General features: G+C 46.9%; 1 protein-coding gene across 1 annotated transcript in view; it reads right to left on the reverse strand.

Annotated features, from left to right (window-relative positions):
- The window catches only part of SLC17A7 (solute carrier family 17 member 7), a 57,980-nt gene extending 44,361 nt beyond the window's left edge, over positions 1-13,619 (reverse strand). Inside the window, exon 1 of the mRNA XM_083580268.1 lies at positions 12,750-13,619. Coding sequence (XP_083436394.1) covers positions 12,750-12,811 — 62 coding nt within the window. The 5' untranslated portion in view covers positions 12,812-13,619. The remainder of the gene's footprint in view (positions 1-12,749) is intronic.
- Positions 13,620-13,869: the final 250 nt, after the last annotated feature.

The raw sequence follows: 13,869 nt of genomic DNA on the forward strand, positions 1-13,869 counted from the left end.
TATTGGCAGTTTATTTATGAATTAAATTTGTATACCACCCTTCATCAAAAAAATCTCAGGGCGATTCACAGAATAAAATCAAGATGAACTTTGCAAAAGCTGAGGTGCTGTAGCAAACCAAAGCTCTTTGAAAATTCTCCTCTGTGAGGCCACCAGGATAACTGCAATAATAATGGCCAGAGTGGAGCTACTGGATCCTAACACCAAACTTTGAAAAGCGCTCCTTTGCAAATTTAGATAAGCTTTGACTGGAACTGAGCTGCTAGGCCATATTAGAGCACCTCCGATTAGGGTGGACAAGGCTAGCGAGAGCTGAGCTGCTACCGCACAAATCCACTGTTCTTTCAAGAGATTCTCTGCAAGTTAATTGAAATAAGCGAGATAAGCTTGGCAAGCAGCCAGCTGCATGTCAATTAAGATGAGAACTCACGAACAGCGAGAAACAAAAGAAGCCTTAAAATCTACTGTTAGGCATCAACAGATGGCAATAGGATAACAATTTTGCTTTTTCTTGTGCATGTGTATCTTTAGGAATGTGGTGTGCTAATAATATTAAAATGCCCACACTAGAGCTATGAGCTTGGCTCTCTGGTTGGGTGAAAGGGTGGAGATAAGAGCCTTAAGAGGCGCACTGGGAAGCAGCCACGACACACCCATGTATAAAAGACGTACGGTGGGACATTGGCGGGGAGGGGAGGGCTGCATCTCAGTAGCAGAGTGTCTGCTTTGCGTGCAGAAGGTCCCAGATTTGATCCCTGGCATCTCCAGCTAGGGCTGGGACAGATCTCCTGGCCAAAAACTTGGAGAGCCACTGCCAGGCAGCGTAGAGACCACAGAGCAAGGCAACTTCCTAAAAGGCAGTGGAATAAGACAAGAGTCGGGCTCTGCACAGATGATAAACTTTTGAGGCTCTGCAGAGATAGCAAAACTAGGGCAGTTTAGAAGTGCTTCCCCCTGACAATGGTCCAGTACACTTGAGAGCCATACTATAGATAATGGGGGGAAATATATGGGGAGAGTGTCTTCTTGCTGGAGGCGTGGCCTGGCAGAAGCCGGTTGATTCTCGTCTTGATCTCCATTCTCCACTACTTCCCGTACCCCCAAAACCCCATGGAAGGGTTTGTGGAATGGAATGGATGGATCATCATAAGTTTCACCCTCTGCCTGGCCTAGTCAATTTCACTCCCTGAGAAACAGGAAGTGGGCATGATCACGAGAGCAAAAGGCATGAGGATGCCTTTTTTCCTCCTCTACCCTTTGCTATGTAAGGCTATTGTTATGGTCTCGGTAACAGGGAAGATGCTCTGCAGAAATTTTCATCAGCGTACACAGCTCCAGAGGCGGAGCTAGATGCTCTGGCACCCATGCTGTGCACCCGGGGACGGGGCTAGCCGCCCATGGGGGCGGGGTAAGCATCCCAAGGTGGCGCCACCTGTGGCGAGCGGCAAGAGTCCCAAGGAGGCAGGGGGTGATGTCACCCCCCCTCAGGGATGACACCCAGGGCGGACAGCACCTACTGAACCCCTTTCCTCCACCAGTGCACAGCTCCTGACTTACTTTAATCCCAAATGCATCATTCCTGTAGGGGCGCCTTCCCTGTGGGATGCCCTCCCTTCAGATGTCAAGGAGATAAAGAACTACATAACTGCGAAGACATCTGAAGGCAGCCCTGTATCGGGAAGTTTTTAATATTTGATGTTTATTATGTTTCAATATATGCTGTAAGCTGCCCAGGGGGAACCCAGCCAGATGGGCGGGGTGTGAATAATAAAATTATTCTTAAATCACTGGGTGGTTGAAATCACTGAGTGGTGGAAACCCAGGGGGGGAAATGCTTTGAATATTGAGCTGGTGCCTCAAAAATCTTACCTCCTTAGGATTTCTACTTTGCTTTTCTACCTAAAATATAATCTGAGCAGCTAGCTGGGAACACTTAATGTCTGCAATGTCTCCTCAATCCCACCCCGCTGTAAATTTCAGGACTAAATTGTCACAATCCAGGCATGAGTCTATTCCACAAGCTGAAATTAAACACCATTGCTTTTTAAAGCTAGGGCAGGTTTCTAGCCAATTAAGGGTGCGTAAAGAGGGGCTCGAAAGTGTGTGGCCATAAGAACATAATAGGTAAAAGGTAAAGGACCCCTGGATGGTTAAGTCTAGTCAAAGGCGACTATGGGGTTGCAGCGCTTATCTCACTTTCAGGCCGAGGGAGTCGGCATTTGTCCACAGACAGCCTTCTGAGTTATGTGGTCGGCACGACTAAACTGCTTCTGGTGCCACAGAACACCGTGACGGAATCCAGAGCGCACAGAAACACCGTTTTCCTTCCCACCACAGCGGTACCTATTTATCTACTTGCACTGGCGTGCTTTCGAACTGCTAGGTTGGCAGGAGCTGGGACAGAGCAACGGGAGCTCACCCCGTTGTGGGGATTCAAACTGTCAACCTTCTGATCGGCAAGCCCAAGAAGCTCAGTGGTTTAGACCACAGCGCCACCAGTGTCCTAAGAACATAACAAAAGCCCATGGGTCTAGCCATTCCAGCATTGTGCTTTCCTCACAGTGGCTCATCAGATGCCCCACTGAAGCCCGTAAGCAGGAGACAAGAGCCCCAGCACTCTTCCAATGCTGCTCTCTAGTAACTGGTCTTTGGTCAGCCAGAAAGGAGTGCGAGCAGAAGCGGTGGGGGGGGTGGCATTGAAGACCAATTAGGAACTTCAGGTAAGGAGACAGAAGGTAAGACAGATCAGGACAATGGTGGTACCTCAAGTTTCCTTCAGCAGGGCGAGGAGGGCAGATTGGCAGTCAGTCTAATGAATATAACAATATCTATTTGATATCATAAGATTAAAAAGTGTGAATGTACAAGCGATGAATGAATGAACAGTTTTAACAACAAGTATACACAACCTTCATTACCCATTTCGAACCACTGCAAGTTCCTTGGCAGCAGGTGTATTTGCTGAATGAATGAATGAATGAATGAATGATGCAACCTTAGTTTTGCTTATTGATGGTGCAATGGCCATGTGACCTACTTTACAAAGGACAGCCCACCTGATCCCTTATATCTGTGTCCAATCACTGAGGTCTTGGGGAGAGTCACTGTTAGTGGTCCCCCTGTGGCTTGGATGCAAAGCTCGCATCCACCAGGAGTCATGAGTTTAGTATTGTGGACCCAATTTTATGGAACTTCTTTCTAGATGAGGTCAGGCAAGCCCCCTTTCCTGCTGAACTTCTGACACCGACTGAAAGCCCCTTTTTATTTCAGCAGGCATTTTAACTGAAGTTTGATTTTGTAGTTTTTATAGAATATGATATCTAAGAAGTATATAAATTCCATAAGTAAATAAACATGTGCAAATTCTATGCAAATATCTGTCCTCTTTTCTCATCTCCTGTTTGGTGAAGCATTCCCACCCCCCTTTCTCTCTTTCTTACATACACGTGATGTGTGCCCTGGGGTGTGTGTGCATCCAGGTAATAATAATAATAATAATAATAATAATAATAATAATAATAATTTATTTGTACCATGCCCATCTGGCTGGGTCTCCCCAGCCACTCTGGGCGGCTTCCAACAAAGATTAAAAATACACTAAAATGCCACATATTAAAAACTTCCCTGAACAGGGCTGCCTTCAGAGGTAGCAAGATTGGGCCCACAGCATCTGAAGGGCCACATGTAAAGGAGTGGAGGGCCACGCACAGCCCCTAAGCTGTGGTTTTCCCAAATTCCCAGGCTCCTTTGGCAGCTGCATGACAAGTAATACGGTCACAAAACAGGCTCGGCGGTGCAATATTTTGTATGTCTACTCAGAAGGAAGTCCTAGGCAGGGTACTTACTCCCTTGTAAGCACATTTATAATTGCAGCACATGTTTGCCAATAGGGAACCCTTTGGATCACTTATTATTAAACAAGGAAGCAGCATTCTTTCATTCTTTTTTCCCTTCTTAGATAAGTGATTATCACAATAAGATGCCCTGAGAACAAGAACTGCTGATTTAGGCCCCACTTAACTTAAATCATGTAACAGGTCCATCTGCCAAAGGCTAATTGTGTGGGCTTATACATCTGAGAATGTGCAGCCTTTTCCCACATGCTAAAATGTCTCAGTCATAGCTGAGAACCTGACAGGGTGAATTTCCACACATTTCCCCACTGTGTGTGTGTGTGTGTTTTAATTCTGTTTTGTTTTTCAGGTACAGCACTAGCAACTGAACTTCTTCTATCCACTGAATGCACAAACTCTCTCTCTCTCTCTCTCTCTCTCTCTCTCTCTCACACACACACACACACACACACACACACACACATCCAGAGACAGTCACATTATATAAGGGTTAGAGTATTGGGGGCGGGAAAGCCAAACAGCATCTATGAAAAGATTTTATGCCGGATGCTAGGCGGAGGATTAGCTCTGGGGCCAGCTGTCTTATTCTCTGCAAACGCACACAAAATGTTACAGCCGTCGGCCGGCTCCAGAGAAAAAGGGAGCCGGCAAATGAGTGATACAGCTTCGATTCTCCCTCTGTTACAAGCGTTGAAGGTGCCGAGATGTATTTGGCTGGAGTCAACTTGGAAACTCCATTTTTGACTGTGACAGAGCCATAACTCTGGGCTGGAAAGGTGGAAGGCGAGACTGGGAGGTAGCATGGGCAGGTGGGTGAACTAGATGGACAGATGACTGGGGAAATGTCAAGAACTGCAGTTCCCAGAGTTCTTTGGCCGCTGGTACTGATTGATGTAGGGTTGATATTACCCTTTTGCACTAGATTGGGAAAGGTGTTGGTCTGGGGAACGGTAAGAGTGGAAGAAGGACCTTTGGGAAAAGTCTGGCCTAAGTGACCCACAATACCAGGATGAAAGGCATGTAAGACAAGAATGAATGCCAGGAAAAGGGGAAGAGAAAAGGAAAGGTTTTAACACCTTGGCTTCAGTGGAGAGAGAGTTAGTCACACAGTGCAGTGCTGCTGAAATCAACAGCAGAATTAGGTCCTGATTTCATAGCCCGTTTTGTTGGGAGCCATCAAAACCACCCTTTCCTCATTCAGGTGTCATGGGAAATTGTGGTTTAACAAAACAGGATATAAGCACTGAAACTGGCTGCATGAAAGGAGGAGGGAGGATATGGGTACATTGCTCAATCTTTGCCCTATAAGCCATGGTTTATTGGACCAAGATTTTTTACGTTTGAACTGAGCCTATGCATTGCTTATTTTCTCCAGTTAGGGGACTTTATAGATATATGTGTCTGTGTATGTATCATAGTCTGCTGTGAATTTCAGAAGTAGGTGGTAGCAGCAAAAGTTAGAAGGAGAGAATGGGAAGGAAAAGGAGACAGTGGGCAGAAAGAGGATAGCCACAGATGGATGGGTGCTTAGTTGTAATGGGAGTTATAAAGAGACAAAGTGGGTGGATGATGTATGTATGCGTATGGATAACAAACTGACAGATAGTGATGTATTAGCACCAGGTTCTTAAATGCAAGGACATCACTTGATTTATCTGCATTTTATGACTGGCAGGTGAATGTGTGAACTAACTCCTATGTGTGTGTGGTGATGTGTTACTTCTGTTGCTGCGGCTAGATCTGTGACTGCCTATTCACACATGCAAGTCATCTGTGATGACAGCAGTCATCTTATTATATATAGAAAGGTAAAGGTACCTCTGACCGTTAGGTCCAATTGCAGACGACTCTGGGGCTGCGTGCTCACCTCGCTCTATAGGCTGGGGGAGCTGGCGTTTGTCCACAGACAGCTTCCGGTCATGTGGCCAGCATGACTAAGCCGCTTCTGGTGAACCAGAGCAGCTCACGGAAACACCGTTTATCTTCCCGCCGGAGCGGTATCTATTTATCTACTTGCACTTGACATGCTTTCGAACTGCTAGGTGGGCAGGAGCTGGGACTGAACTGCCGACCTTCCAATTGGCAAGCCCTAGGCTCTGTGGTTTAGACCACAGCGCCACCCGCGTCCCTTATTATATATATATATATATATATATATATATATATATAGATGCATGTCTTAATCAGGCCTTGATGTGTAGCAATGATGGTGCAGAAATAAACAATGGGATAGATATCTGGAAAGTGCTAAAGATTTGAGTGGAGGGGTAGGAGACAGGCTTCAGTTTCTTCCTGCACTTATTGGGTCATGGGAACCATAGTTTACTGGGACATCCAAATCTGGCAAACCATGGTTACCACTCACCATTTTTGCCTCCAAAACCAGCAATGGCTTCTGACTCTGCCTTGGAATCAAGCTATGATTAGGGAAGATATGTGAAGAGAGAGTAAAGGGAGCCGCAGGAGAACAGATTTATTATTTTTAATTTCATTTATTTCCTCCAAGGAGATCTGAGTAGCATACAAAGACCCCTCTAAGCATTTTATCCTCGCCACAGCCCTGGGCGACAGGATGGGCTGAGAGAAAGACTAGGCCGAGCATTAACCCATTAAGAATCAGCGCTGAGCGAGGATTTGAACTTGGACCTCTCTGCCACAGGCCAACGCTCTTGCCTCATGAACAAATGGGTAAGGAAATGGAAAGGCTTAGGTGATGTTATAGCTGATGGAGACTCAGGAGTTTGAGTTTATACGGACAAAGTTCATGGGAAGAGTGTGGGGAGCTCATCCTTTTGCACAAAAGAAATTAGAATTAAACATCAAACTCTGCATTGCCTCGTCATTCCAGATTGGTGACAAAAATACGCACCCAGTTAAGGAAAAAGTCCCCCTTTCCCCCTCTGCCACTGTGTGCACTGAGGATCAGGTTAGCAGAAAATGCACACGAAAACTGTTGTAACAACCTTAAGGCTTTTGAATCCGTCCCTTTCTCCACCTCACCCCCCAGCCTTGGCTTTCAAAGACTGTCTAGGGGCACCCGTTTCACACGCAAAATTTGTCTTGCTGCCTTGTTAGCTTTGGGAAATGATTTGCTGTTAGTCAGGATGAGGGTGTCTTGAACCTGAACACAGGAATTGTGCTTGACTGGGTCACTCACACCAAAAGTCCATCTGCCCAGCAGGGATTTCTCTGAGTCTGCATTTTTTAAAGAGAACACACCTGAACTGCACTTCCCAGACTAGTGACTTTGATAAGAATCAGGGATGGGCAAATCGGTGCATTTCAGTTTCTCTCTTTTCCTCCACAGTCCTAAATCCAGTTCTGCACATTTCTGTTTTTGTGTGTGTTTAATCAGTCCTTATGAAAATTAATGATCGTTTTTGGCATAATTTTTCCTAATATGCACATTGTTGTAAGAATCTCTCTCCCCCCAATAAACACATTTTGCAAAGTGTTTTGAAAGTTATTTTCACTAATATGTGCATTTTTATACAGACTTTCCCCTAGTATATGCATTTTTGAAAAACATAATTCTTGGCTGGAGAACTGCATAGCATTTTTTTTTTTAAGAGGAAATTTTGAAGGCAGGCTGCATTTCTGTTTTGGTATTGTTTTGGAAAGCGCAGAACCATTAAGTCCACCTTTAAATGCAAACTCTACCACCCCAGTCAGAATGCGTTTATCCCCTCCCTCTTGAATTCATCTGATTCTTGGCTCGAAGATGCACATCAGTACCCCAAAATGCATGTTTTAGAGGAGAATCCATCTGTTTCCCCTAAAGCAGGCAGGATCACACTGTCTGCTTCAGAGCTGTGTGGTGGGCTTGGGCTCCCCGCTTTCCTAAATGAACCCACCTCCTTGCCACCATCAGCTCTGCCTGCTTGATTTATTCTCCCGTAAGCCCAATTGGCGTCATTGTCCACAAGGAGCAGGGAAGGCAAGCAAAGGCAGACTGCTACGCTTTCGCCTCACTCGTGCCCCTGCTTGCAAGTGAGTAGGCAGCTACAGCAGGCAAAAGGATCAGGGCCACGGAGAGGAGCTGGGGAGACCCTGCCGGGGTGTGGGCCTTGGGAGATAGCCCCCAAATCCCAATCCCAGGTTCCGGGGTGCAAGGGAGAAGGTCCTTGAGGCACCAGCATATAGAGGACACATATTCCTGGTTATTATGAGGTCATCATTAACGAAAGGAACAGTGCTGAAGAATGAATGTGCTTCCTGAAAGTTCCCTTTGAGAGGCCACGAGAGAGCAATGCAATAAAACTTGCATGAAACACACAGACAGCCTCATTGCATCTCCCTGATGAAATGCAGATCACCCGACGTCACACCTAGATTAAAATTTAGTAGAGCTACCAGGGGCAGTGTGTGTGTGTGTGTGTGTGAAATAAAGTTGCTTTGGGGGCACATGTAGCTCATTGGCCACCTCTGATCCAGCTCCTCCTCCTGATTTATGAATCAAACCCATCTAAAGTAATCCAGCTGAAATATTAGCCTGGCCATTTCTCAAAGACTCCCAGGGTTGACAATGTCATGTGTTCCTAAGCCATCCTTCTGCAGTGAGCTGCCACCACCCGTAGAGTACTGAGGCTCATCTTGGAATGTGCTACCTGAAGCTCATCCTTTTGGACTGACTTCTGACTCAAGTGAGCATTCATAGGCTTGGTCCTCAAAAGACCTGCCTCCCAAGTTGCAGGCTGCAAAGTGAAGGGGGCTTGGGACAATTTGGCAGGATGAGGTGGAAGTCACAGCCAAAGCCAGAGATTCTCCAAACAGCTGCTGGCCATTGGCAGATGTCACTTCCTAAACACCCACCCAAAGTCCCCAGAATGATGTTCTGTAATGACACTGATGGGAGCTTCCAGGAACTAATGATGGTCACCAGTGGAAGGTTCCAATCCGCCCCTCGAAAAAGGAGCTCCCCTTAAGCTGACCCTACACCCTCAAGTAACGTAGAAATTTTGGAAGGGGAACCACAAGGCAATGGTGACAAATTTCCACCCAACTTTGGGACCAGTTTACTTGCAGGATCACCTCAACCCCATACCAGGCCCACTAAACCACATTGATCTGCAGAACTGGCACTGCTATAAGTGCTACTTAATACTTGCTTCATGCCTGTAAGAAACTGAACATTTTGTGTGGCACCACTACACTTTGGAACTCACTGTTGACATTTGGCTTACACTTTGGAACTCACTATTGACATTGGGCTGGTGACTTCACTGTGCTCTTTTCAGCAGCTGCTTAAAAACAATTTTGTTTGGGCAAGTCTGTAGAATGCTGAACTGTTTTCTTCTTTTTAAAGCTACTGTTGATTTTCATCACCTTTTGAAATATTTTAATACTTGTTTTAACAACAGCTTTCAATGTTTTATTTTCTATTGCTGTAAATCATCTGGAGGGTTGTTTCTTTTTTACAATCAAGTAGTATAGAATTTTCTTAAACAAATGAAATAAAAACCCACCTAACCCCACCCTTAAATTGATGGAGGGAGAGCTAATTGCCCTCCTCCCCTTCCATCAGTACAAATTTGAGTTGAAAGTTATGATAATGTTTGGCTTAATTCTGCACCGGGCTCAATTCTATGTAAATCAGTCTGCTTAGAGGACCACAAAACATCCAGCCTAATTCTGTGGGTAGCTGTTTCTGACTAAGGACACTTCTACACCAGGGATTTAAATGCAGAATTCCCACTCTTTGCCCTGCGAAAAAGTGAGGGGAAATTGGCACGGCGGAAGATGGCAGTACTTGATGAGACATGGAAAGTGGTTTTAGCTGTCAGTAGGAGAACAAGGAATGGGCAGGTCTAAAGACCCTCAGCCTGGAAGTACCATTGCAGTGAGACCTTGTGACCCCCATCCTAGACCCTGCCTTTGTAACAGACATTTTATAAAGGGATTATATACAGTGTGGGTGGAGAACCTCATAGCCGGGGGCCAAATGTGGCCCTCCTGGCTTTTCTATCTGGCTCTCTGGATTCTCTCGAGTCCTTACTGTCTCGCTGGCCAAGCATCACACCCCAAGAGTTTTTTGCCTGGTTGGAATGTGCCCCTGAACTCTGATCATGCCTCTTGCTTGTCAAGACGGAGGGCAGGCGGGGTCACGTGAGTGTGTGTAGAAACTGGCCTACTGCGCAAAGGCAATATTTGCATGTGTGGCTCCACCCACATCTGCCTCTGGCCCCTCCCATCCATATGGCCCTTGGAAGGTTGCCCAGAAGGGAATGTGGCCCTCAAGCAAAAAAGAGTTTCACATCCCTGATGTGCAGGGATCTACCCAGCCCTTAAAAACATCCAAATGCAATCTGAATTCTGCAGGATGAAAAGCCAGATTTTGCCACCCAAATGGATTGTGAAAAATAAACCCTTTAGAATATATTTTGCATAATTAAGGCTGATTCCAAATTCATCTCTGCTGCCATAAGGTCTAGAAACCTTTGGATCTTAGGCAAGTCAATTGAACAACTTTGGGGTTTTCCTAAAAAATATGGCAGCCCTAGTTATAGAATTTCCCTATTAGAAACATGCTTTATAAATGCTTCTGATGTCCCCAGGCATCCACATTTGGGGGAAGGACGTTCCATTGCATCTGCACAGTTATCCATCTCAGCCAAACACGTCAAGAGCCACGGAATATATGTGAGTAAATATATTTATATATAGGGAGAGAGAGGCAAGAGAGATCTCCGCGTAGCCACTTATAACTCTGGTGAATATTTTATGAAGTTCTGCTATGACGGTGCATATTTCGAACTGGAACTCATGCCAGTTATGTAAAGCAATTTTGCTATGGCCGCCAACCTTCGCTCCCCTCTCCAAGGTGGGTTGGGAATTTTAATTTATTATTATTTTCCCTGCTTGGCTTAACTTTTTTTTTTTTTTAAGAAAGCAACCATCCTCTAGCTGCATCAATCAGGACCTTGCGTGACCTCTCTGAGCCCTGGAGAGCTTTGGTTTGACAGAAACCTGGGAGGAGGAGGAGGAGGGTTGGTGAAATCGCAAGCCCCATTGCCCCTTCCTGGTTGAAAAGTTTGCTTCTTCAGTTGGGCCTGTGCCAAGTATCTAGACCCTACTGATCCCTAATTTAGGGTTGTGTTGAGCTATGGTGGGTCTGGTTGCCCCAAGCCTTGAGGATCCACAACTCATCTTGCTCAACTCCTGAAGGATTCCTCGCTTGCTCTCCTTTCCACCAGCTCCATTTCCCCACCCTAGAGAAACTGGCAACCTCTCCGAACTCAACCCCCGGTAGGCTTAAGGAGATAATATGGGTTTGATACATTCATAATCACCACTGCTCTCTCCCGCCCACCTCCTATCTGACTGTTTTTAAGCCCATTCAGGGGCTCCTCTCCTCTCCTCTCTATTATTTCCCCTGTGCTGGTGGAGGAGAGATCAAATTTAATCAAGGGGAAAAAGAACACAGAGCATTCAGCCCGGCAAAATAAATAAATAAACCTAGATACATTGGGGAGTTGTGTGCGTTGTGGGGTTGGCGGGGGAGATTACCGCACGGGGGGGAGTGGGGTGGGCAGATGAATGGATGAAGGTTAAAAATAGAAAATTGTTTCCCTCCTCTTGCTTTTATTGCATTCACCTCTTTCTCCACCCCCCCCACCAGTCCCTGCTTTCCTGATGACCCAACACGCAATGGTTAGTAAGAGTTAAGTGTTAAGTGGTGACATGGTAAAGCCAAAAGTGCCAGAGAGGGAGGAGAGAGGGTGGTTTTTTTAATGCAATTGGTAAGGCCAAAGCAATAACAACAAAAATTTGTTTTGCACATGTGGTTCAAGCAAACAAGCAGAACAGGATGATGCAAAAGACACCCAAATGCCCAGGTTTGCAGCAGAGAGAGAGAGAGAGAGAGAGAGAGAGAGAGAGAGAGAGAGAGACTCCATCTGGCTAAAAGCAAGGGAAGAGAGTTTTAAAAATAAACTGGATGGAAGGTGGATTGGTGGAGAGGGAGGGGTGACTAGGGCTGCGGTGGAGATGATGTACGTGCAGGACAAAAGTTGCGAGGAAAAGGAAGAGGTATGTTGAGGGAGAGAGCTTGTGGAAGAGTGTCAGAAAAGATAATAAGGCTGAGCACACACCATACATTCAAAGCACACTTAAAACACACTTGCCCCACCCAAAGAATCCTGAAGTTTACTCCTTGTGGAGCTACAATTCCTAGGACCCTTAACATGCTACAGCTCCCAGGATTTATGGGGAGGGGGAGAGAGAGAACTGCACTTTAAACATACGGTGTGTATGCAGCTGGAAAGTGGGCCTGTGACAATAGGGTGTGAGCCTCAAGACTGTATGTGACATATTCTCTTCACCCCCCCATGTTATCCGCACAACAGTCCTGCAAAGTAGGTTTGACCTGAGAGGTGGCCATTAGCCTGAGGTTACCCAGCAAGCCTCCTGGCTGAGTGTGGGTTTGAAGCCTAAGCCTCTCCACGGGCTTTAGCCATTATGCCGCACTTCCTATCCTGACCGTGAACAAGAGAATTTGCACTAGATCATATTGCTGGGACGAGGGAGCCGTGGTGACAGAGAGGGAGCACAGGGGGAGCGAGCACAGGGAGCACACAGCAATAGGCTGCGTTAGTGCAAATGCAAGGGCACACTTGTGAGCGTACGTGCGCACAGGGATGTGAGCCCACAGCATCTGGGTCTGCATATGGGGCTGCATATGAGTGTACAAGGAGTTCCCACTTCAGATCTGAACCACTGGCACTCCACACACACACCCCAAGGACATTTATTAATAAGCTCATGAAGTAGACATACACAGAATATTGTTTGTGGTTAAAGCTAAACTGGAGCTTTCGTCTTCCCAACATTGCATTAAACTTCCTTCCAACGTTGAAAATCTTGTTCACAGACACACACACACACTGCAAACCTTACCTGTTTAACTGCCCTAAGGTCCTCCCAGCGAACTTCCTTAATTCTTCTGTCCGAATCTCCATGGCTTCTGGCTTCTTCTGCTAAGAGAAAGAGGCAGGGTTCCCCGGGCTATGTCCCAGTATCACCTTTGGCGACACGGAGGTTAAAAATAAATTAAAGACTCCACCAAAACATCGCGGAGGCTTCTTTGGGGAGGGCGCGAGGTCACTGCTGGTGCGGTCGATGGATAGATAATAGGATCTCTCTATTTGTCCGTTTCCCCTTTCTTCTTTCCTTCTCTCGTTCTCTGTCCTCTCTTCTCCTTCCTTCCTTCTCTCTCTCTTTCTTCTTTCCCCCTCTTCCTCTTCCTCCCTCTTCCTGCAGCGCAAATCCTTTTCTTTTACCCCCCCCTCTCTCTTATGGCACCACGATCTCAACTTGAGGAACGGTGCGTGGGGATGCAACCATCACCGGCTCTGCCTGCCTGGCCCCGTGCCCGTTCCGCCACCGACACGGGCTTGAAGCGTCATTGGGGCAGCGTTTGCCCACATGCACTAATGCCCGTGCCCTGCGTGGGACGCTGCAGAGGCATCTGATCTCTCTCTCTCTCTTTCACACGCACACCTAGACAACTCCTCCCTCTCCGCAGGCAAGATTTCCACCAGCCTGGCTCGGGTCCGCCTCTCGCTCCCGGGCCCGAGAGGGTCTGCGAGGGAAGGCGCGGCGCTGCTCCGGGCCGGCGGAGAACTTTGAGCGTCCCAGAGAACTGGGCGGCGCCCGGAGAGGGGATTTCAGCACCGCGGACAGCGACGCGCGCGGAGAGCGCAGGACTCCGGCGCGGGATTAAGGGACTCAATCTACGCGTGTGTGAGTGTGAGCGAGCGAGCGAGTGTGTGTGAGAGAGGGGGGGGGATCTAGATAAGAGATTAGAGAGGTGTGGGGGATGGATAGGCGGACAGATAAAGAGTGCGCGGACAGAGAGCTTTATTGGGAGGAAAGCAGAGGTCGAGAGGAGGAAGGTCTGGGCAGAAGAGAGGGAGAGAAAGAATGCACGAAAGAAAAAGAATAAAAGAAAGAACAGAAACTAGGAAAAGAGAGAGGAGGAGGAGGACAAATGTATCGACCCGTTCTTATTTTTAGG

This window comes from Podarcis filfolensis (assembly GCF_964270895.1).
Source record: "Podarcis filfolensis genome assembly, chromosome: 13".
Taxonomy (NCBI): Eukaryota; Metazoa; Chordata; class Lepidosauria; order Squamata; family Lacertidae; genus Podarcis; species Podarcis filfolensis.